At 41.7% G+C, this 27,847-nt stretch overlaps 1 protein-coding gene and 1 pseudogene across 1 annotated transcript in view; both read left to right on the top strand.

The window, feature by feature from the left end:
• Stmn2 (stathmin 2) overlaps nucleotides 1-13,374 on the top strand; it is a 42,169-nt gene extending 28,795 nt beyond the window's left edge. Inside the window, exons 4-5 of the mRNA XM_090338981.1 lie at nucleotides 7,984-8,175; nucleotides 11,968-13,374. Coding sequence (XP_090195107.1) covers nucleotides 7,984-8,175; nucleotides 11,968-12,027 — 252 coding nt within the window. The 3' untranslated portion in view covers nucleotides 12,028-13,374. The remainder of the gene's footprint in view (nucleotides 1-7,983; nucleotides 8,176-11,967) is intronic.
• Nucleotides 13,375-13,811: 437 nt separating this feature from the next.
• The window catches only part of LOC150058916 (small ribosomal subunit protein uS5-like), a 58,747-nt pseudogene continuing 44,711 nt past the window's right edge, over nucleotides 13,812-27,847 (top strand).

A 27,847-nucleotide genomic window follows, 5' to 3' on the forward strand; every position in this document is an offset into this window, starting at 1 on the left:
GCCATCAAAATTTTGCTGCAGTAGACATGCTGAGTAACTCAACCCCGGGGCAAAGAGGCACGGCGTCAAGTTATATTCTTGCCATAATATGCAGCTTACCATGATCAGCAGGAGGAAGGTACAGGCCATAAATTAATCATTAATTGAAACACTGAGATCAGAACATGAAGTCATTAAATTCAGAGATCAAGTCTAAAAACCAAAAGTCAGCATTATGGTTAAGGTTATTGATGGTATTTCTAATAGATTTAATTTGAAGAAAATTATTGAAAGGAAAAGAATGGAGATGATCAAAATTAACTAAGTGCTAACTTATAGAACACCCATTACACTCTCTTTAGTAACTAATGAGTCTAAGGAAACTGCATTCTGTCTGAAATAAATTATCAACAATTACACAAGTAAACCTTTAAGTTGCAGAAGAAATTCATCACAGCTAGAAGACATTTTGAAGCCCTTTCAAAGCATGATTGTATCATATCCTTCTTATTATTTGTTAAAATTTCCATTATGCAGAAGTGCACTGTGGCTCCGGTGGTAGAACACCTTGAGCCAAAAAAGCTCAGGGACAGTACCTAGGACCAGAGTTCAAGACCCACGACCCTCAAAAAAAAAAAAAACACTTTATGAAAGACACTATGTAGGTTATGTTCTAGTAGTAGAGTCTTAATTAGAATAAAGTATAATTAATTAAAACAAAGTACTAACTTAAAGAGACTCATCAATTGATTTTATTCTATCGGATTGTACTGACTTAATTAGTGCCCATTTGAAGAACTGTTAAATCTCATTAAAACCTTTAGCTAGTGCATATATCTCAGTAAATATCCTAGCAAAGACGTGCAGAGGACAAAAGTGTAGTTCAATTAGTTAAAGCAAAAAGCAAGTGTGTGCCTCGAAAGTCTAGGAGTGGCAGAGCGTCAGGCTGCAAGTTCAAATCCTGGTGCTATGAAAGGTAGAAACAAGGGAGCAAGCAGCACAGGATCCACAAGATTAAACTGTACCATCAGAAATCATTTCTTCTTGCTTCTGATTGGCTTCCTTATCAAGGAAGTTTAGCTTTAGTTGGTACCAAAGGATTTCTCTAATTTAGTAATTCCAGCAGAAAGAGGATTTCTCTTTCCCAATAGTCCTAAGAAAGCACTAGGATTGCATCCGTATGAACTCATCTAGTTCAGCCAGTTGTTGTGGCTAACATGTGCAGGAATTTGCCTATTTTAAAACTTTTCTCTCCAATTATATTACAGACTCCATAAAAATAGAGATATATGTCTATCATGACCACAACAGATCATACCACACACTTTTAAGTGTCATCAAGCTCTGATCTATCGTTTACCTACGCCCTCATGCAATTCACCTGCTTATCTTCTTTTCCCCATGAGTAGAATAAGACCTGTGCTAGGTTCTACATCATGGAGCTATGTGAGAATGAGGTCCATCAACCTAACACATAGAACAAGTGCCTTGTCCAGCATTCCTAAAAAAATCCATCTAGTTCTGAACCTCACAGAAATGAGTCTAGCAACTCAAGGTTTCTAAAGAAGATAGTTTGGCTAACAGAGTTAGATAGCAGAATGCTACCAGACAAGTCAATTCATAAATGCTTTTAAAGACCAAAAATACTCTATCAAACTACATAGAGTGTAGACAGCATAGACAGTCTGGTATATTGTGTTATAGATGCATAAGTAGGTCAGTCCAACTACATGTGACTCAAAACAATTAGTATTATAGAAAAAAATGATGAACAGTTACGTGGCAACACTGCATCCTAAAATAGATTAGATTAAATTAAAAGACACTTGTCAAAGAAGTGAGATTTAATTCGCATACTGATATCCCCTGCACAGGGAGCTTGGGTCTCTTGAAGTTCTGAGGGCAACTGAGATGGAAACCAGAAAAGAGATGTTTTTTACAGCTGTGGATTTATATAAACCTATGCTGACTTTTCACATTTGACTATTGAGAAAGGCACCCCCCCACACACACACACACGTACACAAACCTACATCATCAACACAGAGCCCTCCCTGGCACTATTCCTGGGTAAAGATTCCCCATTTTAGGTACAACCCCCAAAATCTCTTCCTAGGAGCAGACGGGCTTCAGAATGAGAATGGCTCATTCTCAAGTGCTTTGTATTTTATTCGTTATTAATTTCTTCTTTCACTTCTGGCTTTCCAACACAAAGTGAATCTTGCCATTCTTAGTTAATGTAACTGTTCTGGATAGTCTTAATGTCAACAAGCCATTTGTGACTGCAGATGGACCACCACGCATTGTGAGCAGAAAAGCCAATTGCTATGGACACATCCAACTCCAGCCTGCAAGTGTGCAGGCACGTGTGTCCTGGGGCATTTGACATTTGATAGAGGTCTGCATTCCAAATGACACAGTTCCCCAACATGGTGGACAAGGACAGAACAATGAAGTGGGAGGAACATGTTTATTTCAGACATGAATGGAAAATTACTGCTATCTAAAACCTAGTCTTAAGTCTCAGTGAAATAAATTTAATGTACCAGTTAACTTTATCTTCCATTTCATGTGCACAGCCATTCAAATCGTAAAATAGTAATTAACCTCCCTGGGAGGAAAAAATGGTGAAATGTTCCTAAATGTCCAATCATTCTGATCCTCTAGGCCTCGTTATTTTCTCTTCTCTTACCTCTCATAGTGATTGCAGCCATCCTGAGCTCATGTAAGGGGCTTCTCTAGATGTAATGTGCCTCCGTTTCTATGTCAGCAGTAGACTAAAGAGAACGATTTTTGCTTCCACAGTTGCATCCTATCCTCTGATTGTGATCTTGATAGTTAATTGTTCAAGTCAGCAACCTTCTGGGAAAGGTGCACCCTCTTTAGAACTGTTCCTCAAACATCAGCTCCTTTATCTTTGAACAGCTTCTTTCAAACAACCTTTAGCAAATCACACCTTTCCCACCCCCTTCTCAGCCCTTTCTGCTGATCTACCCAATGCATGATGTAATACTACCTATTTAAACAAGGAGGAAACACGTAACTTCTACCACAACTTTGTATGTTATGTGTCTTCGCTCTACTCATGTCAGGTCAGGTTTTAGTGCAATATTTAGGACTATTTTTAATTAATGGTTTTGTTCATTAATTAGAAATACTGCTTGCTCATGTCTGTAATCCTTGCTATTCAGGAGGCTGAGATAAAATTTCATGAGGCTCTTATCTCCAGACAACTACCAACTACTCTACTGGAAGTAGAGCTGTGGCTTAAATAGTACAACACTAGCCTTGAACAAAAAGGCTCAGGGACAATGCCAAGGTGCCTGAATTCAAGCTCCAGGACCAAAAGTAGAAAAAAAACTAGAATACTATTTTTCTTCATAGTATAACTGAGGATTAAATTATATCATGTGAAACCCAATTTCTCCCCAGGGATAAAGCTAGAGCCATTGTAGGCAGCGGTAGTTATCCAGATGCTAGGCTAGGCCATCTGAAGAGGTGAGGTTCAGACTTTCAGGAGAGGTGCACTGGTCACCAGAAGAGGTAAGCCCCACCCCATGCAACCAACTCCATGAAGTAATTTTCCTAAGCATGGACTATTTACAAGGAGGAACCAAAAAACAAATCCTTAAGTTTTTTCTCCCACTTTGAACCACAGTGCCACTTCCCCTAAGTATTTTTTCCATGAAGAATGCTTTCCAGCATAAAGAATTCCACAGCTTAGTATTTTTTCAGGGATTTGATCTTTAAACATGTGAAACATCGTTGTAGAGCCTATAAATGCATTAGTTGATATAATGGTGGATTTAAGATTCCCTTCCATGTAGAAGGCCAGGCATCCAGAAGAGAACAGCCATGGATGTCTTTATCATCCAAGTAGCAAAAGATTTGCGTGATAATACTCTATATTCCCTTCTGTTTCTTTATCACTCAGTTAATAGGACTAAAAAAATGCACTTCACACTTCCATTGTGAGATCTCTTGTAACCCCACTGGATGCAAAAGTTCTAGCCCAGCTGGGCTCATGCCTGTAATCCTAGCTACTCAGGAGGCTGAAATCTGAGGATCAAGGTTCAAAGCCAGCCTGCGCACTAAAGTCCATGAGATTCTTAACTCCAATTAACCACCAGAAAACTGGAAATGGTGATGTGGCTCAAGGAGTAGGGCAGTAGCTTTGAGCTGAAGAGCTCAGGGACAATGCCCAGGCCTAGAGTTCAAGTCCCACAACCAACCAAAAAAAAAAAAAAAGTACTAGCTCAAAGCCAGCCATTCCTGCATTGCTATAAATGCAATAGTCACGACTTACAATATGAGTTCCCATGGCTCCTAATGCAGACAGGAGGAATATTTGTTGATGTCAACCAACCATGTCCCACCAAGGCAAGAAACTTGCAAAGGCATGTATTGCTATGTTACTCTTTTCATTTCAATGCATCCCCTTCTCAACCTTCCTCTCCTGTTGGCTCCTCTTAACTTTGGCTCTACTGAAAAAAAATTAAGGCTCAAATATGAACATTAAGTGAAAGCACAAGTAAACACATTGCTGAACTTACTTGGACTTTCTGGAAATGAACATTCAGTACTTTCAGGGCTCCATGTAATGGTCTCTGAGCAGAGTCAGTGTGACAGCGCCTCCTTGTGGTGAATCCCATCTCCACACGGTAGCCCATGCACTCCCTGCAATAGGATGGAAAGGGGCTTTTACAGTCCCAAGTTGGGGCTCACTTCCCTGTGTCACAGGAGCTCCTGCAGAAAGGCTACTAGAAACAAAGGACCATGGAAAAGCCAGGGGGATCCTGTCAGGGCAGCATGGGGGCCCTCAGGTAGGAGAAGGGGAGGGAAGGAGCTGCCAGTGCTGAACAACGCTCTGGCTGCCTTTAGCAGGTGTGGCACATGAACCAAATGCACATTACTTAATCATACATTCAGGTAGAAAAGAAATTTAATAGCACCCCGCTGGAAGATTTCTGAATGGTTTTGTTCTGCTTCATTTGGATTTGCTTGGTTTGGTTTTATTTCCTGGGAATGCTGCCAGGAGAATCTGAGCATTTGAAAAGAAACCGTAGGGGTAAAAAAAAAAGAAAGAACACAAAATCATAGGATCCCATCCAACCCCTAATTCTTGAACACATCACACCCTTGTCTGGTGACCACCAGCCTTCTTCCTCTGGCCTGGAGATTCCAGATAGAGAACTTGCTGGAATGAAGGGTTGAAATGGTTTCCTCTTCATTATGGGGCTCAATTCACTGTGGAGTTGCCTATTAATATTTATCCTTTCAGTAGACATTGCCTATTCACATGACGCCTTTCAGTTCACAGTGCGTGGCTAGGGATGAGTAACTTTCAGAAAAGGACTTAAACTGTACGCAACCATAAGAGCCCTGAATCCTTCTCTTCATCTTTTCCTATTTCCCCTCTTAATTCCTTCTCCTTCCTCCCCATTCAACCTCTTCTTCCCTCTTTCCCTCTTCCCCCCCTGTCCCCAATCTATATTAATCTTGGTAACCCTACATAAGCAAAATCTGTATAGGCTGCTTTTATCACCAGGGGAAAGTACTATGTAGCAGGTAATTCAGTGATTAACTTTTCTTTCTAGAAAGCCTCCATTCAGTTGTGAATTCTGGTCATGTTACAATTTTCTATGCCTTTCATATAATCTTTCACACAAGCTAACACAAAGGAACAATGTGAGATATCCACTAAAAACCATTACAGGCTGGACAAGCAAGAAGCAGGCTAGTACCCAGGATTTTCTGCCTAATCCTTCACCAAGCCACAGGCTTTGGAATAGACACATCAAACAAACCTTTAAAAAAAAAAAAAAAAACATGGTCTGATTTTACCATTTCTACAGAATGGTAAGTAAAGAGAATGAGTTTCCTTTTTCCTTTTGAGGCCCACCACAAACACTACCATCAACTACCATGTTTTCCCAGTGATACTTTCTATGGAAATTAATATTTAAAAGGTCCTTCGGGGATTTTTTTTTCTCTACCATCATTTACATATTCACCTATTTAGAACCTCCCCTGAAGTGAGCACTCACCTCAGAGCATCAGTCACTCACGAGAAACTGATCAGGAACAGTAAATACGAGATCATTTGGTCTTAGCCTGGACAGATTAATACTGGATAAGATTGCTCTTTTCTGTATAGTGGGAGGCAAAAATAACTCATCCAAGATTAGCAAAGAAGTTAAGGCTCAAATTTGCCATTGAGGACAACAGTGCCTTTTGCACAAAACAAACTGGTTTCCCCTGCATTTCAATCACTGAGGCCATTTTGTTGAAGATGTAGATTCCTGGGCCTCACCAGAGAATCTTGAAATCAGAACCTCCAGAGGTAAATGGCAGCACCAGTAGGCTTATCAATCGCCTTAGAGACGGGTAGACTCCTGATGCTGGAAGAGAATTGCAGTTCCCCAAATGGGACAGGGACTGGAGGAAGCACCTCTAACTGTGAATGCTGTTTGCTCTAATCAAAGTAACAACCATGGGGTTTCAGTGCATAGGGGCCAAGTGCTAGCTGTGGCCAAGTGGGTGTTGTTAGTACTGTTTTTAGATCTCCAAAGACAATGGAGCCCATGGGGAGAAGGAGTACAGACAAAGAAAAAGATGAATTTCATTAGGCAATAGTGGTTTACACTTGTGAATCCCAGGAAGATTATAGCTCAAAGCCAGCCTGGACAGAAAAGTTTAAGAGACACCTTCTCCACCAATAGCTGGGCTTTTATCTGTTATCCTAGCTGTGTGGTTGAGATCAGGCTGAATCAGGGGGATTGTGGGTCCAGAGAAGCCTGGAGGAAAAGTCCTTAAGACTCCATTTCAACAGAAGCTGGACCTGGTGGCAAATGCCTGTCATCCCAGCTGTCATAGAAAGCCTAACATAAGTGGATTACAGTCCAGTTGCGGGGCTTGGGAAGGAAACAAGACTCTATCCCAAAACCAATCGGTGCAGCTAGGCGCTGGTGAGCCACGCCTATCACCCTAGCCATACCGGAGGCTGAGATCTCAGAGTCTTCAGAGACTGGATCTGGATGTGTGGCTCAAGTGGTAGATCAACATCCATTAGCAAAAAGCCAAGCAAGACCATGACGCCCTGAGTTCAAGCCTCATACCGACACAAAACATAGAGCAAAAATCACCAGTGTAAAAAGTGTTGGCGGTGTGGCTCTAGCCAGTGCAAAGCTCTGCGTTCAAGCTCCAATACTCCACAAAAGAAAGAAAAGAAAAGAGGAAAGAAAAAAAAGAAAAAAGAAAGTGATTTGACAATTTGATTGACAAAAATCAAAAAGCTCATTTTAGGGTCCAGACTGGAGCTGTTCAAGAAATAATGTAGCAGAGAAAAGACAGAAAATAAAGGGAAATATGGCCGACTCCTCACCTGTGTTGTCAGGTTCCGATGCAATGTTGCTATCCAGAGATTTATTACAGTACTTTCTGTTACATAAATGTTTAATAGCAACTTTTTTGTGTGAGAAAAAAATTTTAGATTTTTATATTGTAATTAATAGAAGGGTTACATTATATTCACCATATAGAAGGTGCATTACTTCATAAACATTGATACCCTTTCTCATGACATGGTCCCCATTTCCCTCCCCACCATCTTGATTTCCACCCTTCCCTATCCAATTTCAAATAACCAATTAAGGACATATAAAATACATCAGATAACAAGGTGAAATATTGTAACAATATGAGATAACCAAGGGATAACAAAAGAGACAAGAGATAACATAGTAACAGCAATTTTTTAAATGAATGAGTATTAAATGCTTCTTCTAAGACAATCTTCCTCCCCCATCAAAAAAAAATTCACAGCTTGGAAATTAAGCTAGCCACATTTCCCTAACAACATTCTATAGAACTCTACACTGGGTGTAGTGTGGAACTGAAGTCAGAGCAGTAGGAGCAAGTTAAGTCTCCTTTGAAAAGAACAAACTTCCTCTAATCCTGTAGGCATTCAGAGATTTATCAGCTGGCTGTGTTTATCTTCCTCAGTCTCAGGAGGCCCAGGTGCTGAAACAATTGGCAGAGAAGAGGGAGCATGAGCGTGAGGTCCTTCAGAAGGCTTTGGAGGAGAATAACAACTTCAGCAAGATGGCGGAGGAGAAGCTGATCCTGAAAATGGAACAAATTAAGGAAAATCGTGAGGCTAATCTAGCTGCTATCATTGAACGTCTGCAGGAAAAGGTAACCTCAACAAAGTCCTGAGCACGTGGATGCATTTGTAGGACAGACAGGTTGAGTGATCCCCCATGCTTCCCACGAGCCAAGATGCTTAGTCAAAATCTGCTTCAGGTGCCAGGCCACAAACTCCCCTCCACCACCACAAGATCAAGGTCTCACCATGCAGGACTTGGTTGAAGAAATAACACAGCGTTTGCATGGGGTTTGTACACGATTTACCAGTGGTAAATAGGATCATGCTTTTCAAAGGTAGACTTGTTTACAAACCTTAAGACCAACCTACTTTAAAAAGATACTATCTTGGAAGTATTCAATATTATGATAGTAGCGTATATCATATATATATATATATATATTAGTGCAATATAAATACTATTTGGCTTACTGAATACGTGTATTTAACGTAAATATCAAACTGGAAAAGAATATATTTGTGAGGAAAGGCAAGGGCACTTCTAAACAGCTTCCTGGGTTAGCCCATTCTCTTTGTATAGGAAAACCCATAAGGGATTGTGTGGGAACCATAGCAAAGGAGATGGCTCACTCATCATGTCCCAGTGCACTTTTCAGCGCTCGGCATGTACCCACCCATCAGTCAGGAAGAACCATGCCAGAGTTCCTCTAACAAGTTTCCCCTTCTATGCACCTAGCCCCAACAAACTAAACCTCAGTGAGTTTTGTCCAATTTCCAGAATCTGCACTAAGCTTAAAAATTAGGAACTAGCCTCCATGGCTAACACTTGCAATGCCATCAACTAGGGAAGCTGAGATCTGAGGATCAAGGTTCAAAGCCATCCTGGGCAAGAAAGTCTATGAGTCTCATCTCTAACCACCAGCAAGCCAGAAGTAGAGAGGTGGCTAGGTGGTAGAGCACTAACCTTGAGAGAAGAAGCTAAAGGACAATGTCTAGGCACTAAGTTCAAGCCATAGAATCAGCCCAACACCCCCCAAAAAAAGGAATAATAATTATTATTATTATAACTTTTCCTGTTGTAATATGTTGCATTTTTATGAAGCTTTAGACTTGAGCCTGTTTTTCTGTTGTGATTGCTCTTCTGTTTTGTTTCACGCAAGGAGAAACTGGTCTTTTTCTTAGTTTTGTTTTGTTTTGTTTTGTTTTTTGTAAGAACTCAGCTTTCACTAATGAATCTCTTTTTGCATGAGAAAAAGACCCTGCTCTATCTTTTTCCTCATAATGGCAGAGCAGAAAAAAGAATGAGCTGCATCTGTGCTTATTCCCTCCACAACATTTTCCAGCAGGACTTGATTTCTCTATACATTCCTTTTATCTCTTCCTAGTTTTTGAATATACATTTTAAAAAGCTCATCTGAGCCAATTAAATAAAATTGCTTTAGAAACTCCTTCTGTAGAGTCAACTTCCTGCTTCCTCCCAGTCTATGCTTTTGGAGGAAGTACATGCTATTCTTTCTTCTCTGGGAACATTACCCTCACAGGACAATTCTTCCATGTTCTCAAGTACAGCTGTCCCTGCACAGTAATGCTGAGCTTGCAGGGCAGTGGTTAAGTGGGTGCACTGTAGAGCCAGACTTTCTGGGGTTCCATTTCAGCTCAGAACACCAGGATATATGAGAACTTCATCCTGGATGGGCTCCAGCTTCATCTGTAAAACAGTATCCAATGAAGTACTAACATAAAGATTAGGGTAATTAACATAGGGGAACTAGTTATTGCTGAGGATCTGATTTATACTAAGTATTCATTAGATGCTCAGAATTATAACACAAAGGATCCTATAAGTGTGGATTCCTTGAAGTTATTAGAGTTTTGCTAGATTTATTTTAGAGCTGGTCAAAGTCATTGGCTCTGAATAAAAGGAAACTGCATGAAGGAAAGTCAAGATAAACAACATTAAATATAATATCCAAATAGTAAAATCACAATTAGTAGTTAAAAATTCAAGTTAATGAACACTGAATGCCTATAATGTGCTTTAGTGATATATTTATGGCTATTTACTCAAAAAAAAACAAAAATACACTGCATGCCCAGAATTTGGCCTAGTGGTAGTGGCATGTACAAAGATCCAGGTTTGATTCTTTGGTACCACATACGTAGAAAAAGCCAGAAATGGTGCTGTGGCTCAAGTGGTAGAGCTCTAGCCTTGAGAAAGCCCAAGAACAGTGCTCAGATCCTGAGTTCAAGCCCAGGACTCGCAAAAAATAAATACTGGACCAAGAGTTGAGCTCCCAACCCAAGGCTGGCATCTTTATTTCTCATGTAAATAAATAACCATCAAACATGTGCTGACTGCAAGTAGAATATATTTTTTTTTATTTTTAAGTCCAGTTTCCCAATGGGCTTAGAGTTAAATATAACAAATGAGACAAAAATGAGCATTCTCTAGCCAGGCATGGTGGCTTACATCTATAATTCTAGCTACTCAGGAGGCTGGAATCTGAGGATTGAAGTTCAAAGCCAGCCCAGGCACTAAAGAACCTGAGATTTGTATCTCCAATTCATTACTAGAAAATGGAAAGTGGGGCTGTGGCTCAAGGGGTAGGATAGTAGCTTTGAGCTGAAGAACTTAGGGACAGTGCCCAGGCCCAGAGTTCAAGTCCCATGACCACACACACACACACACACACACACACACACACACACACACACACACACGAGCATTCTCCTTAAGTTGGAACAAAATGATTATCATATAAAATGGAAGATTTATTTATGCATGTGTTCAAAGTAAGATTACAGTTGATGGTGGTCTCATGAAAACCTTTATAGAGAAAGAGGACTGTGACAAGCCTTACAGAGTAAGTTTATGATCATCACCTAGTGCTGGAGACTGGACATGGCAAGCACTGAAAATCACAGGAGCTGGTAGCTTACTCCTGTAATCCTAGCTATCCAGAAGGCTGAGATCTGAGGATCACAGTTCAAAGCCAACCCAGGCAGGAAAGTCTGTGAGATTCCTATCTCCAATTAACTACCAAGAAACTAGAAGTAGTGCTGTGACTCAAAGTGGTAGCAAGCTAGACTTGCACAAAAAAGCTCAGACAGCACCCAGGCCCTGAGTTCAAGCCCCACAATCAGAAAAGGGGGGGGAGGGGGAAGGGAAGGAAGGGGAAAGAAAGAAAGCGGGGGGGGGGGGGGGGTGGGAAGAAAAGAGAATCTTCAAGTATTTGTACAGGAGCAGAGGCTAAGCCTGGAAACGTCCTGGATTCAGGTTGTAAAGTGCCTTGATGATCAAGTCAAGACATTAGAAAGCAGTCCAAAATGTGTTCTTCCTAAATCTAACCTTTCCCAAGTGTCCACCAGCTATTATACTTTCCTTTAAACTCTAGAAAAATGAAAAGACACCATTAGAATGGTAGAGGAACCACCACGGTACCTTTCATCTTTATGCTCAGATTTTATCCAAAAGTCATATTCACAGTTCACTTAGACATTTGACTTTTCGTCATAGTTTCAACCAAAAAATTGTTAAGTTTCATTTTAAAGGCACTTTAAAAGCCAGGACTGTGGATATAGCTCAGTGGTAGAGTATTTGCCTAGCATTTACAAAGGAAAGCACATGAAACCCAGTACTAAATAAAAAATAAAATCACTCTAAGTCTTATAAGATCTTTTATAATGTGGCATTTCCTGGGGCCCTCACTTGCCTTTTTGTAAAATCTGCACAGTTTGTGTTAAGAATTCCTGCCTTTATGTAAACAGCAAGCCAGGTTACCCTGCAGCCACGTGAATGTTAAGCAAAGCAAAAGGCAGGCCATGTTACTTCCCCGTGGCGTGCATGCGCTCAGTGACATTCTCCCTTCGGTGTCTTGCAGGAGAGGCACGCTGCTGAGGTGCGCAGAAACAAGGAACTCCAGGTTGAACTGTCCGGCTGAAGCGATGGAGGGTATGGCACGCCCCTAACCAATAGTAAATCCCCCTGCCTATATTATAATGGATCATGCGATATCAGTATGGGAAATGTATGACATGGTTTAAAGAAGAACTCATTATAAAAAAAGTCAAAAACAAAAACAGAATCAAAAATAAAAAAATCAATGCGGTCTCTTTGCAGAATGTTTTGCTTGATGTTTAAAAAAAAACCTTGGATCTTATTTTGTAAATACTTACATTTTTGTTAAAAAATACAAGTATTGCATTATGCAAGTTATTTCATAATCTTACATGTCCTGTAACAGGCTTTTGATGTGTCTTTCCACTCAAATGAAATTTGCTAGGTCTGTTCTTTTTGAAGCTCCCCAAGTCTAATTCCATTCCCTGCCCTCTTCATTCCAACTGCAAAACAAAATGAGGTCAGTAGACAGTCTATGGTGCTACAAACCCACCATTGCCTAATGACCTAGATGACTTTGTCACTTCTGAGCTTGACTAAGACCATGCCTGCACCCCAGGTATTGTGGCTACACACAGACTTCCACATTTGTTTGCTCATAATCCACTCAACTGCCTAGAATCTACAAATCCAGGCTAAGAAAAAACCACCAGTCCTAGCATTTACTTCTGCTTCAAATGGTTATGTGCTACAAATGTGCTTTGGCTTTAGAAAGGGATGGATGAGAGGACAGCTGTGAGATCAGTCTGGGTAGAAGCAGAGGGCTGAACCTTTTCAAATGCGGAACACAAATCCCAGCCAGAGTGGTTCAAGCAGCCGTGAAACCACTCCTCATCACATGGGCTTTCTTCTCTAGTTTCAGTTCTTTCAATAGAATGAATTAATTAACGTGTCGGGTGGCTTATTTGTGGATGCCATGGTTGATGATGTTCATTTTAAGCTTATACCTATAGTACAAGTACATGATGCTACTGAACCTTTTTTTTTTCCACTTGGAAACTGTGAGCTGGTTGTTGCATTCAAACACAAACAAAATCACAAAACACTGTGGACTTTCATACAAGCTGGTCTTTCTTCCCCAGTGTGAGGCAATCCTGCCTGTATATATATATAATATATATTGCATATATTATATATATAAATCACTCCATTTGTGAAGCAGATGCAGTTCAGGGGGTCTAGGCAGGGCATTTGTGCCAACTAAGAGAATCACCAGAAAACCCACCCATAAGTACCTATCGCAGTTTTGAAGTCGTTTCTTCTCCCTTAACTCTTCCCAACTCCTGAAGGTTGCTGCCTGCATATTTACTCCTCATTAGTGCTCTTTTCCTGTATGTCATTGTGAGCAAGCTGTGATTAATAAAGAATTGGAGTTCTGTGAACTAATAAAGGTTTGGTCTGTTCTCTCACCCCATGGGGTTCTAACTGTGGCGTTCAGATTAGAGAAGAGGAGGCTTTGGGGTGTGACCATGTCACCAGCACAGAGAGGCAGTAATTAGTTTAAGGCAGCCAAGGCCCTGCTGAGTCACTTCCCTTCTGGAACAGCAGGTCCACTTCTCTCTTCCTCCTCTCTGCCACAGGCTGACACAGTGGGAGAGGCCTTCAACCTGTTCCCCTCACAGCACCGGAGACTGAAGGAGAAGCCAAAGGTTGCTGGTGGTAGTGGGGAGGAAGAAGGCCCCCGTTACAGCACTGGAAAGCTCTTGGCACAGCTCAGGTTCACTCATGGGGGCTCCAGGACGCCTCCCCCAGCCCAGGCCGTCTGTTGAAATGAGATTTCCCTGGCCCACTACGGGGCTGTGCACAGCCAAAAAGCAGTGCTCACACATGGACACAGCATGGTTTCACAGCGACCCAGATGGGTCTTACAGGCTAAAGGAACAGCATCCAGTTTTAGCAGAAAATCATAAATCATTGAAGCCCTGGAGATTTCTGATCCATAGTAACCCTAACCAGCCACTGTATTAAATTGCCTTCAATATTTATAGGAATGAAACCTCTACTTAACAGATCAGTGCTTCTGACTGGCATTGAATAAAATCTTTCTCTCACAAATGATTTTATATAAATTAATCTGAAGGGGGCCAGGAGTTTGGCCTAGTGGTAAAGTGCTTGCCTAACATGCACAAAGACCCAGGTTCAATTCCTCAGTACCACATATTTAGAAAAAAGCCAGAAATGGTGCTGAGGCTCAAGTGGTAGAGCACTATCCTTGAGAAAATCCAAGGACAGTGCTTTAGACCCTGAGCTCAAGCCCAGGACTGGCAAAAAAAAAAAAAAGAAAAGAAAGAAAGAAAAAAAATAAATTTATCTGCAGATATTACTTCTGTGATTTTCATTGGACCAGACCTTATGATTAAGCCCTGAGAAAAAGAATATAAATGATCACTAGCTCGTGGAAGTTTAATTCATCTTCAAGTCATGAGCAGGATATACTGGCCAGTCCGGGAAGCATAATGAGGGCACACATAATTTCCATGAAGCTTTTTGAAAGATTACAAAGAATTGCCAGCCGGTCAGCACTGGCTCACACTTCTAAATCCTAGTGACACAGGAGGCTGAGATCTGAGGAGTATGATTGAAAGCCAACCAGGGCAGGAAAGCTAATGGCCCTTATCTCCAATTAACCAGCAAAACTTAACAACAACAAACATACAAACAAAACTGGCAAACCTCTAATATACCGCTACACATTTCTAAGCCGAAGTTGCTGACCAGGCCAACTGCCTCTTCTCAAAGAGGAAGAAGCTAAGACAGCTAAGAGAGGTAAGTGCTTCACTCCAGGCAACAATACCAGCTTCAAATCATTTTCTTTCTCCTTTCTAGTAGTTCCTGGGCACACCATCCCAATTCTTACCTCTCCAGTAAGGACAGGTTTTGTCAGTGATGCTGCCCTGAACTAGTAGTCCTCAAATTTAGTGTTGCCTCAGAAGTATTTGAGGGAGGAGGCTTAATAAAAACAGATGGCAAAGCCCTGTGCCCAGATTTTCTGATGGTGAAGGCTGTGCTGCAAAGCCTGAAAGTGTGCACTGTAAGGCTGTCTCCACGGGATGCCAAGAACACTCTCAATCTCACATGAGAAGCCCTGCCATGAGCACAGAGAGCTACATGTGTTGATTTCTGGTGGCTGCTTCTCTCTGGGCATGTACCACAGAGGGCAGGTGTCACAGACACTCATTCAAGCCAATGCCACTGGCTCATGCCTATAATCCTTGCTACTCAGGGAGCTGGGATCTGAGGATCACAATCTCCCATTAACCACTAAAAAGCTAGACATGGAGTTGTGGCTCAGGTAGTGGAGCACTAGCCTTGAGGGAGAAAACAAAAACAAAAAACACCTCAGGAACAGCTCCCAGGCCCTGAGCTCAAGCCCCAGGACCAGCATAAAAGGAGGAGGAGGGGGGGGGGGAAGGAGGAGGAGGGGGAAGAGGAGGAGGAGGAGGAGGAAGAGGAGGAGGAGGAGGAGGAGGAGGAGGAGGAGGAAGAGGAAGAGGAGGAGGAGGAAGAGGAAGAGGAGGAGGAAGAGGAGGAGGAGGAAGAGGAGGAGGAAGAGGAGGAGAAGGAGGAGAGGAGGAGGAGGAGAGGAGGAGGAGGAGAAGGAGGAGAGGAAGAGGAGGAAGAGAAGGAGGAGGGGGAGGAGGAGTGCTTGCCTAGCATGCACAAAAACCGGGTTTGATCCCTCAGTACCACATACATTAAAAAAAAAAGCTCAAGTGGTAAAGCTCTAGCCTTGAGAAAGTCCAAGGACAGTGCTCAGGCCTGAGCGCAAGGTCCAGGACTGGCAAAAAAAAAAAAAAAAAAAAAAAAAGGAAACTGTTTCTCTTCACTAGGGTTTGCAGGGCTTGCAGATGTGGCATTGGATGATACTTGGAACAGGCCACACAGCTTGGCCTCTCTGTCCTCACTGTGTCTGTCTCCTTTGCAGCCTTAGCCCTTGGTCTGAAGATACCTACCAGCACCAGGACTGGAAACACCAGACCATAAAGGAAGCAAAAACTGTTTCAGCCTAGTCCCAGGAAAGATCTGAGTGTGCCCCAACTTCCTTAATCTTTCTCATTCCCTTCTTCTTCTAGCCCTATACCTGAAACTCCTCAACTCTGAGTTAGAGTCTGATGTGGGAGCCAAGCTTCCCATTTCAACAGACTTTGGCCACTTTCAGAGAGAGGGGGTACGGGGGGGAGGGAAGAAGGGAGAGAGGGAGGGAGGGAGGGAGGGAGGGAGGAAGGAAGGAAGGAAGGAAGGAAGGAAGGAAGGAAGGAAGGAAGGAAGGAAGGAAGGAAGGGCGAGCATTGGAGGTGGATTACAAAGGAATCCAAGAAGAAAAATGACCAAGTACAACTTGCAGGACAAAATAATAGAAGGAATGAGGCCCTCAGAGGCTGGTGTGTGGCTGAGAAGCAGGTGAGGTAGGTGACACTGAGCTGGCCTTTCTCACAACACTTTATTTCAGAAGGGCTCCCAACACTTGAAGATGCTCCTGGCCCTCTCAGAAATCACCTGAGAGCTCTTTGCAGCTGGAATACCATTTAGTATCTTATCCCACCCAGCCTTGGCTCCATTTCAAATGCTCTGATTCCAGATTTTTTTCACTGAGCCTGACTTTCCTCTCTGCTATGCCTAAATTGTGCCAATGTCTTTGAATCACTCTGGGAAATTTTTCCAAAATCCTGTTTACTGGATGATTCACCCAACTCTCTTATCTTCTCTACACTAAGACTGAATATTGCTAGATGCTCTTCTCTGCTGAGAACTAACTGTTCTTAGGGCAACTACCAGAAATCAGAAACTTATAAAGATCAAGGGTTGGCTTAGCTCACCATGGTGGAGGTTCCAGCCCGTGGTCAGTTGACCCCATTTCTTTAGGACCTGTGGGGAGGCCGCACTGCATAGTGGGAATGCAGGAGAAGCAGCGTTGCCCACCTCATGGCTGGGAGTTAAAGAGAGAGAAAGGAACCAAGTCCCATAATCCTTTTCAGAGGCATGTCTCCAGTGACTTCAAAATAGGCTCCATCTCTGCTAATTCTATACCACAACTCTCCCATGGAAACATGGGCAGAGAACCAAGTCTTTAATGCATGGGCATTTGGAAAACATTCCAGACTCAAACTTTAGCATCTGCTTTTGGGCTCCTTGCCTACCACCCCTCCACTCCCCATACACACTGCAGAGAATATAACATAGAGATCTATCCACAGCATTCCCCCCTCCCAAAGGGAAAGAGTGAGAAGGGAGAGATGTGGTGTGCTTGGCATAGGCAACTGTTACTTATCTTCCATGCTCTGGACGATACTATCATCCTTGACTTCTCAATCAGGTTATTTGCTGGAAACTGCTAAGGCAAACAGAGCCTAAAGCGAAATCCCTCAAATGATGTCAGAGTTGTCAGAGACTGTCCGTTTTTCCCTATGGACATGGCCAATTGATCATCAAGTAGCAGCAGTTTGACATCATCCCCCACCCCCCCACACACACACCAACTATTCCCCAGTCATTGCTCTAATTCTTCTTACATTAGAAGTATTAATCTTCAACCTCAAAACGTGTCTCTGTTCCAGTCTGCCCTCACACAATGATGAGGTCTTTTCTCTACCAGCCTTCCCCTTTATTAATGGATTAAAATCCAAGGCCCTCTCATGACATTGAAGCACCTACATCTCTCTCTTTCCCAGAAAAGCTATTCCTACACAGCAAACTATTCACTCTGCCATGACGTGACATTTTGGCCTCTGTATACCCATTGTATTCTCTATATTGGGTTATCTTTACCATAGTTTAAGTCAAGAAAGATTGACTTAGGCATATTTTTTCATATATTTTTATTGTAATTAATCGAAGGGTTACATTTTTATTTGCCAGATAGAAGGTGCATTACTTCACATACATTGATACCCTTTCTCATGTCTTGGTCCCCATTTCCCTTTCCCCACCCCCACCCCTCATCTTGTTTTCCTCCCTTCCCTATCCAACTTCAAATAACCAAATACACATATATACAATATATCAGATAACCAGGTGAAATACTGTAACAATATAAGATAACCAAGGGACAGCAAAAGAGCTGAGAGATAACATAGTACATTAAGGACAACAATCACTCATTATATGGCTTTTGTTTCTATATCCTGGAGGTCCTTTCATTTATCATCATCCTATATGGCCTTATGTCTCTGGGTTTTGTTCTATTGGGAATTTCTGCTAGGAGAGCCCAAGGTTTCTACTGATTAGGACAAATGAGGGAAACCATTGAGCCAACATTCCTTTGAGTCTGGCTTACTTCACTTAATATGATTTTTTTTCTAAGTCTTTCCATTTCCTTACAAATGGGGCCATGTCATTCTTTCTGACAGCAGCATAGAATTCCATTGTGTATAAATACCACATCTTGCTGATCCACTCATCAACTGAGGGACATCTGGGTTGGTTCCATATCTTTGCTATGGTGAATACTGCTGCAATGAACATGGTTGTGCTAGTGGATTTAGTATGTCCTCATTTCTGGACGATTGGGTAACTGTCAAGTAATGGAATTGCTGGGTCATAGGGGAGCTCTATGTTTAGTCTTTTTTTTTTTTTTTTTTTTTTGTTTGCCAGTCCTGGGCCTGAGCACTGTCCTTGGACTTTCTCAAGGCTAGAACTCTACCACTTCAGCCTCAGCACCACTTCCGGCTTTTTCTATGGAATCGAACCCAGATCTTTGTGCATGCTAGGCAAGCACTCTACCACTAGACCAAACTCCCAGCCCTATGTTTAGTCTTGAGGAACTGGACTTAGGCGTATTTTTAAATAATAGTGAATTAAAACCATGAAACTGGCTTCCCTCTCATGCTATGTACCCACTGGACCACCATGCTGGGCTGAGTCATTTCTCCCTGTGTAGCCGAAGGCCAGTGGAGCTGACTCTGCTGCCCACTGTGGGGAAGGAAGTGTGCCTGCGTGGCAGTGATTCACCCTTTCTTACAGTGTCCACCTACAGGCGGTCCACATCATAGTCTACTGCCCCAAATAAGCCGTCCCATCCCATGTAACTCCCAAGAGACAGAAATGCACCAGTGATGAAGGAAGAAAGCCTCCTCTGGATTATTGTCCCCAGTCTCCAGGCATCTCTAGCCCACAAGCTCACGCTGAGGAATTGATATTCTGTAAATTATCCAACAGCAACAGCAAACAGCTAAAATACACACACACACACACACACACACACACACACACACACACATATGTGTGGCCATTTCCTTAGTTATAAGCTAAAGGTTAATAACTGTACACATCTCAGAGATTGTACTGCAAATGAAATAATTGATTACTTTGGGCCCTAAAAATAATGTCTGTGAATTGAGACCTCTTTTGTTTAGCTACTTAATAAAAACTAACAAAATTAACTAAAAGTAAAATTTAAAAACCCATCTAACTCCTAATAGATAGAACATACTATTTTCAAAGTTCGAAGCATTAGGCATATTAGAAATTTTTATCTAGAAAGAATGAAGGTATAAGCTTGTCTTTCATGAACTTCATACTAAACTCATCCCAAAGAGTTTTTGAAAGATTTTTTTTTCAGTAATAATGACTAGATTATTAAGATTCATTTAGAAGTTTTATGAGAGGCTTAATGGTCAAACACACTTTTATCTTCTTGTATGCTACATATATAATATACAATATGTATAACATGTGCAATAAACATATATAATATATGCAATAAAATATTGTACATATACAATATATACATAATAAAAATCATATATCTGAAAATATTTTTAAAGAAAAAACACCCCCTTGCCTATAATGAGGAACTATACCTATATACATGTGGTCTGGAATCAAATGGGGCATAAATAAATCCATTTCTACTCACAGCTTTGTGTGCACACACATATCAGTCACGCACATTTACTAATGAAGAACAATAGAAAGAATCACTTATCAATTCAGTCAGCTCTTGACAACTTTCCTTATGCAACCCATTGGTTTACTCATTAATGAGCAAGTCTTTAGCAACACGATTTTGCATATATACCTTTTCCCCCCCATTATCTACTGGGAGACAAATGATTAATGAGAAAATTATGCACCATAAAGAATTAATGGGGAGAAGCCAAGCACCAAGAGAGTTCCCTCCAGAGTATTCACAGTTTCCCAAACAGATGTTACATGAAAGAAACATCTCTTCTAGTACAGAGCTGTAAAGCAAGTGCCGAGGTACAGGAGGAGAAAAATCTACTGAACATGAGCAACGGCTGCCCTTACTGACCATTACAGAGGCTGATGAAGGTATCTAAATCAAACTAACTTGGCCAAGTTGTCATTTTTCTAAAATGAGTGATGCAGGAGAAGAAAAAGAGAAAAGCACTAGAAACAGGGCTAATATACCCATCTTCAATCCCTTCTTCTCACTCTGGCCAACAGTGTTTCCTTTTTGTTAAAATGCATTTTGAGATCTACTCTGCCTTGAAGAGAGTCTAAATTCCCTATCAGACTTCACAAAATTGTGATTGAACTACTCTTCTCACTTATCAGATATAGCAACCTTACTTCCTCTAATTTCTGGAAAACTCTATCACTCACTATCCATTATCTTTAGAGTGTCAGGTTATGGCAGAAGGCTAATACTTGTTGAGTGGAGATCATTGAAAATGAATGGCTAAAATAGGGAATGTGGAAATTTTCTCAATAATGTCACTTGTCTCTTCCTTTCTCTGTTGCAGCCCATAATCTTGGCAATGACAACTTTTTAATTTAAAATCTAGCCTAATTCCAGATACAGGGGCTCATGCCTGTAATCCTAGCTACTCAGGAGGCTGAGATCTGAGGACTATGGTTCAAAGCCAGCCCGGACCTGAGACTCTTATCTCCAATTAACCTCTAGAAAATGAGAAGTGGGGCTTGGCTCAAGGGTAAGGTGGTAGCCTTGGGCTGAAGAGCTCAGGGACAGCGCCCAGACCGAGTTCAAGCCCCATGACGCACAAAAAAAGAGAGAGATCTGAGGATTGGAGCCAGTGAGGGCAGGAAAATCCATGAGATTCTCATCTACAATTAACCAACATAAAGCTGGAAGTGGAGATATAGTTCAACTGGTGAAACACCAGCCTTTGTGCAACAAAGAAGAAGGAAAGTCCCCTGACCCTGAGCTCAGCCCCAGTACCAGCACAAAATATTTTTCATACTATTTTTTTTTGCCAGTTCTGGGGCTTAAACTCAGGGCCTGAGCTCTATCCTTGGGCTTTCTCAAGGCTAGAGTTCTACAGCTTAAGACACAGCACTATTTCTGGCTTTTTCTATGTAGGTGGTACCGAGGAATAGAACCCAGGTCTTCGTGCATGCTAAGCAAGCACTCTACCACTAGGCTTAACTCCTCGCCTTGGATTTTTATTTACTTAGTTTTCTGTTTGTTTACTAGTCCTGGGGCTTGAACTCTGGGCCAAGGCAAAGTCCCTAAGCTCTTTTTGCTCAAGGCTATTACTCTACCACTTAAGCCACAGTGCCACTTCCAGCTTTTTCTGTGATTAATTGTAAATAAGAGTCTCTTGGACTTCTCTGCCCCAAGCTGACTTCAAATTTCAATCCTCAGATCTCAACCCCCTTAGTAGCTAGAATTCCAGGTATGAGCCACAGGTGCCAGGCTTTAAAAAGTAATCTTGGCTGGTAGGGTAGCCTAGTGGTAGAGTGCCCACGTAGCATGCACAAAGCCCTGGGTTCTATTTCTTGGTATCACATACTCAGAAAAAGCTAGAAGTTGGTGTTGTGGATCAAATGGTAGAGCACTAGCCTTGAGCAAAAATTATCCAAGGACAGTGCCCGGGCAAAATTCAAGCCCCAGAACTGGCAAAAAGAAACAAAAAGTAATCATGAAGGACTGACAAGCCAGTCTTCATGTAACACATTGCAACCAAAACTGTAACAACTTGGTAAATTCTATGCTATAAATGATGGTCATTTCAAATGTATTTTGAAAATGAACTTTGTAGTTGAGATTCTAAAAGCAAAAAAGAATGAGTTTCTCTTTGAAAGACACCATAACTATATTTAAAATATAACTGAGACCTGGTTTGAAGAATACATGTGTAATTCCATCTTTTCAAGAGGCAGAGTCAGGATAACCACAAGTGGAGGCCAGCCCATGCAAAGTTAGCAAGACCCTAATTCAGAAGAGAATTACAAACAGGTTGGTAGGAGGGCCACTTGAGGGGTAGAACACAATTACCCAGCATCCACCAGTGCTTGAATTCCCAGTGCAGAACAAAACATGACATAGATGTATAAAACACATCTGTCGGGGCCGGGAGTTTGGCCTAGTGGTTAAAGTGCTTGCCTAGCATGCATGAAGACCCGGGTTCGATTCCTCGGTACCACATACATAGAAAAAAGCCGGAAGTGGTGCTGAGGCTCAAGTGGTAGAGCTCTAGCCTTGAGAAAGTCCAAGGACAGTGCTCAGGCCCTGAGCTCAAGCCCAGGACCGGCAAAAAAAAAAAAAAAAAAACCACACATCTGTCAATGACCACTTTCTTCTGACCATTTTCTTCTCACTTCATAGTTGAAAACTTACACAGTGTAGGTTAAATGGAAGGAACTCAATGTGGGTCTGTGTACAAGAAACCCCCACAGGAGAAATAGCACCATCATCCCAGAACAAAAGGAGAACTCAATTCATGAAACTGGCACAGAAGTCAGCATGCAGCAAGCACTGAATGAACGTTTGCAGAACTGTAGAATTTCATTGCCACAACTTCAGCTCAGCATTTCTCAGTAACTAGCAGGAACATTTGTTGAGTCATTCAACAGACATTCTAACATGAGGATCTAGGATGGAGATTTCACAATCTAAGAACACGACTGCATCCACTCTATAATCTCTCTTTTTTTTTTTTTTACACTCTTGCCTCCAGCCGGCCACAGCTGGAACATCGCTCTTTGGCTCCACTGAATGGATGTCAGGGCTCCCTCGAACTTCACGCTCACACTGCTTCTCACGCTATGGTGTCTGCAAGGGAAGGTTTTTCGCCCTTTCCCTGTGTACCAACCTCCTCTTGCTTCCTAGATACAAAACAGCCTCCTGTGGTGCCGGAGCCAACCGGCAGCAAACCAGGGTTCGCAGATTGGGGTTCCTGAAATAGGGGACAAGGACTAGGAAGAAAAAGAAGAGAGACAGACACACTAGGTCCGGGATGTCCGCAGTCCAGGCAAAGACTGACTAGACTGCCGCGTTTATTTTCCCCTCCCCCTTCTTCCCTCCTCCTCTCCCAGGGAACCTCCAGGTGTTACATTCATATGGTAATTCTCAGGTCATTTACATAGAATAGGGCCAGAAAGCAATAAGACAATATAGCCATCGTCTGATGCAAGTCAAGGTACAGTTTGATTCCACTCTGGCTCCCAACATGTCCCCCGTTTTTCATTTTAAAAGAAACACAAGTGCAATTTTTACTCTTTTCTATACCCCTAATTTATCCTGTCACATTTTCCAAAAATGACTTTGGTCCCTTGGTCCAACGGGGATTTGATGGGCGGAGATTCAACTTCCGTGACTTCTTCAAGCTGACTCAGGGGCGCCGTCTCCATGCTTGACCAGGGACCTTAAGAAGCCTAGCCTGTTTTATCAAGGGGTTGCAAGGATTAGACACCAGGAACAACAATCTACTCCAAACTAGAAATCATACTTGACATTCAACAACTGCACAAACCATCCTTGGCCACAACAGCGCAGCCTACCTAGCACCCATTTGCAAAGGCTTTTTCTTGATTGTTTGGGGAACTAAATTTCTGCAACCTTAACAATGCTTCAGTTGTCAGATCTAAACAGATTAATAGAGACACAAGCTTCAGATCCACAAACTTTTCCTGAATTTGTGGCTGGTGTCAAAAATAAAAAAATTCGCTCAATTAGGACTTTAAACTACCCACTATCACAGAAGATTGACAAGTTCCTGCCCAGTTATGAAAGGCACGGGCATTAGTAAGGCATGCTTACAAACTATTCTATGACCTCCCGGCTCTGATTAATTTGAATGGCCAAGCACAAGTGACTCTAAGATCTGACACCAACTCTGCCATCCAAGCAGAGGCTTTCCTGTCCCGGTAGTGTCTCTCCACACAGGGATAAACATCCCATTGGCATTTCACTTTGTTGGTTGCTGGATTTGAACTCAGGGTCTGGGCGCTGTCTCTCAGCTCTCCAGCTCAAGGCTAGCGCCCTGCCACTGTGAGTCCCGAGCTTGGTGCTTGAGTGCTTCCCCCCAGCTTTTCAGCTCAGAGCTAGCACTCTGCCACTTCGAGCTCCAAAGCAACTCTGTCCCAGCATCCTGCTGGCAGATTAGACACCACAGTCTCACAGGGACTTTGCTTTGCCCGGGCAGGCTCAAAACTGTGGCTTTCAGATCAATGAGTCTACAAAAGGCCACTTTACTCCAATTAGAAGCAACAAGGTGGTCAATACAGAAATAGTCTCTAAGCATGATCTTACCTGGAACTTGGTGAGGGCCAAACTTACATCTGAATGAGGATCTGCTGTCCTTCTCCATGGGCCTTCTGGAGATTGCTATAAAGTAACTTACAAGAGTAAGCTGAAATAGCAATTAAGCAATTACTTTGGTAGTCCTGATTTTCCTTTTTTCTCTTTCTTTAAACATTTAAGACAATTTCACTTTCAAATATTGTTTAGAAACCCATTTCCAATGTTCTTAAAACTTTTGCTGATACTGGCTTAAACAATCAACACCTTAGCCTTTATTTGCAATTGAAAAACCTTTAAGGGCACAAAGAACTCCTTCTGCCTTCAGGCCCCCTAGGGCTCAAGTCACTCCTCTTGCCTTTTAGAAAAGGGCTTTTTTTTTTTTTTTTTTTTTTTGCAGTTTAGATTACTGTCTTAAACTCCAACAACAATTTAAACTCAAATAACAGTTTTTCCCTAATGCAAGAACTATAGACATCAGTGCACCAAAAGTCTAGGTCTGGACTTAGTTTCCTCTCTTTTTTTTTTTTTTTTTTTTTTTTTTTTTTTTTTTTTAAATACACCCAATAGCATGGAGATAAACCTTTAAACATTCCTTTAAAATACTAATCACATTATCCACATTTTACCATCAGATTTGCAAGAAAAGACAGACAGGCAAAATTTCTGACGTTAATGAACAATTTCACATTTAAATCTCTAATACATGTTTCCAAACTTTAACTTAAAGTAATAAATCCCAAATTCCCTAACATCTCTGTGCTAAACAGGATACAATGTTTACAATGTAAACAGTTGTATGCCTTGCAATAAAATGCAGATTTCAGGATCTAGAAAAATATTTACCAGTTTTTCTTTAAGACAATGCAATAATCCTTTGAGACATAGGAAACATTCAAACCTACTAATTTTCTTGAAGTTTAGACTTAGATTTACCCAATTGCTTTTGTGTTTCAAATGAGCTCAACCATTGTTTTATACAGCATGCTGACAATTTAACCTTGAACATGTTCACTCACACCCATTCGTACACACATTCATACTCAAAGATCTTAAAGTGCGCAAAATTAATATCGGCCGTTCATTTTCCGGAAATTTTAGTACCATGAGGGTTTTTTTGTTGTTGTTGTTTTTTGTTGTTTTTGTTTTTAAACAAAGCTTTCTAACAAGGCAACTTAGCTGAAATTTATTCTTCCAGAGTTTGTTTCTGATATCAGACATATTACTTTTTGCAGATGAAAGTTGGGTGGGAGTCTTAAACCTAGGAGAACTAAGACAAGTCTGTGTCCTGTCACCAAGTGTCTCTAGACTGTCACTTCAGCAGGTTGTAGGAAAAAGGAAACTGAACGAAGCCTGCAGCTGCTTTGTCTGGCCTCTGCTCACCTCAGCTGCAGCGGATTGGGAGGGGCCATACCAGGCCCAGAAATGTTCAAATAAATAACAAGGATGTGTGCTTGAGTACGCACAGAAAAACCATAAGGATCCATACTTAGAAATGGTACCAATTTTAAAGACAAAACTGGACAAGGAAAAATATGTAACACGAACAAGACAAACGGAGACTTTTAAATAATCAGACATTGACATATAACAAGAAAATTGGACTCAATCAGATACACTTAACACAAAAAACATGAGCTCAAATGAATGTTTTCACCAAACAGTTATTTTTAGATTTAGACATGTCTTGCTGGTGGGACTCTCAGGTATGCCTTGTTATTGACAAGAAACTCAGAAGGGGAGGGGGGGTCAAGGCGTCCCTTGACCACCCAGGCCTCTGTTTTAGGCCCACAGTGCACCTTTTCAAACAAACAAACAAAAATAAAATAAAATAAAATAAAATAAAACGCTGACATACAAGGGGGTCAGCCGACTTCTACTTACCTCTGGAGGCCTTTGCTTTTCACCTGGGCATCTTTTACAAAAAAGGTTATTAAGAAGAGGGCTGGTAAAGACAAAATAATGTCACATATTAAATTGTGTAGAGTCAATAAATATGTTAAAAGGTCCCTACATAATAGTAAAAGGAGGAGAAACACAGCTCATATGAATGTGTGGAACAAGTGGATCAGTAGCAGTCCCGATTGACATGCACAAATAACTCAGGTCCTTCCCACGTCGCAGGATGCACCACTGGAGGGTTGGGGGTGTAGGCCCAGTGAGTCACTGCTTGGATGGCCACTGTCACTCTCCACGATCCGAACGCAGCGTTCAGGCAGCCAGCGGGCGTCATTTTCTCCTTGTGAAAAAACACATACATGCCCTCGACCCCAGGTTAGAACAGGATCGGGTCCATGCCAAGCACCAGTTAGGGGATCCTTCCATTTTACTAAGGCAAAAGGACGCTGCGCTCTTTTTTCCCAGAATCGCTGAGCAGCAGATAAATTATTTGAATCCAAATTCAAAAAATTTAAAACAAATAAAGCATGATTAAGTATATTCACAGGGGTAGCGGGATATGACTCTCCTTTCTGTATTTTAGCAATTTGATGTTTTAATAATCCATTAGCTCTCTCCACGATGCCTTGACCTTGAGGATTGTAAGGAATGCCTGTAATATGAGTGATATTATAGGAATGGCAGAAGGATTGAAATGCTCGGCTTGCATAGCCAGGGCCATTATCTGTTTTTATTTGCGAGGGAATCCCCATCTCAGCAAAGCATCGAATGCAGTGAGAGATACAATGTTTAGTGGCTTCCCCAGCAAGGGGGGTGGCCAAGATAAAATTAGAATAAGTATCTACAGTAACATGAACATATTTTAATCGGCCAAATGATGGAACATGCGTGACATCCATCTGCCAAATGTGATTAGAAAGCAGTCCTCGTGGATTTATGCCTAAATGGGGGGCTGGTGAAAAGGGACACAGTTGGAGCAAGTCTTAACTATTTGCCGCGCGGCTTCTCTAGATAATTTAAACTGTCGGCGCAAGGCTCGACTGTTTTGATGATGGATGGCATGTGACTGCTTAGCAAGTTCAACCTGAGTTAAGTAAACTCTGGTGGTGGAGTCAGTAACTGCATTGCCCTCACTTAAAGGGCCAGGAAGATTAGTGTGAGCTCGAACAAAGCCAAAAAAACAGGGGTGGTTGCGAGAACAAAGCAAAGTTTGTATTTGGCGAAATTGGGTCTGAATATTGGAGTTAGTAGTTCCAATAAAGGGAACAGTTTCTATGACTTGAAGAGCACGAATTACATATTGACTGTCTGAGTATAAGTTAAAGGGCTCGTCTTGTAACAGGACGAGTGCTTGTAAAACAGCCTCTAATTCCACCTCTTGGGCGGAGGAAAAACCTGTAACCCAAGATTGAGTTTTCCCATTAATGGTCAGAGCAGCCGTTCCATTTGAGGATCCATCTGTAAATACCAAAGCGGCAGAAGATAAAGGCGAGGCCTGTACTATGGAAGGAAATAGAAA

This window comes from Megascapheus bottae, chromosome 9 (assembly GCF_031878675.1).
Source record: "Megascapheus bottae isolate mThoBot1 chromosome 9, mThoBot2.hap1, whole genome shotgun sequence".
NCBI lineage: Eukaryota > Metazoa > Chordata > Mammalia > Rodentia > Geomyidae > Megascapheus > Megascapheus bottae.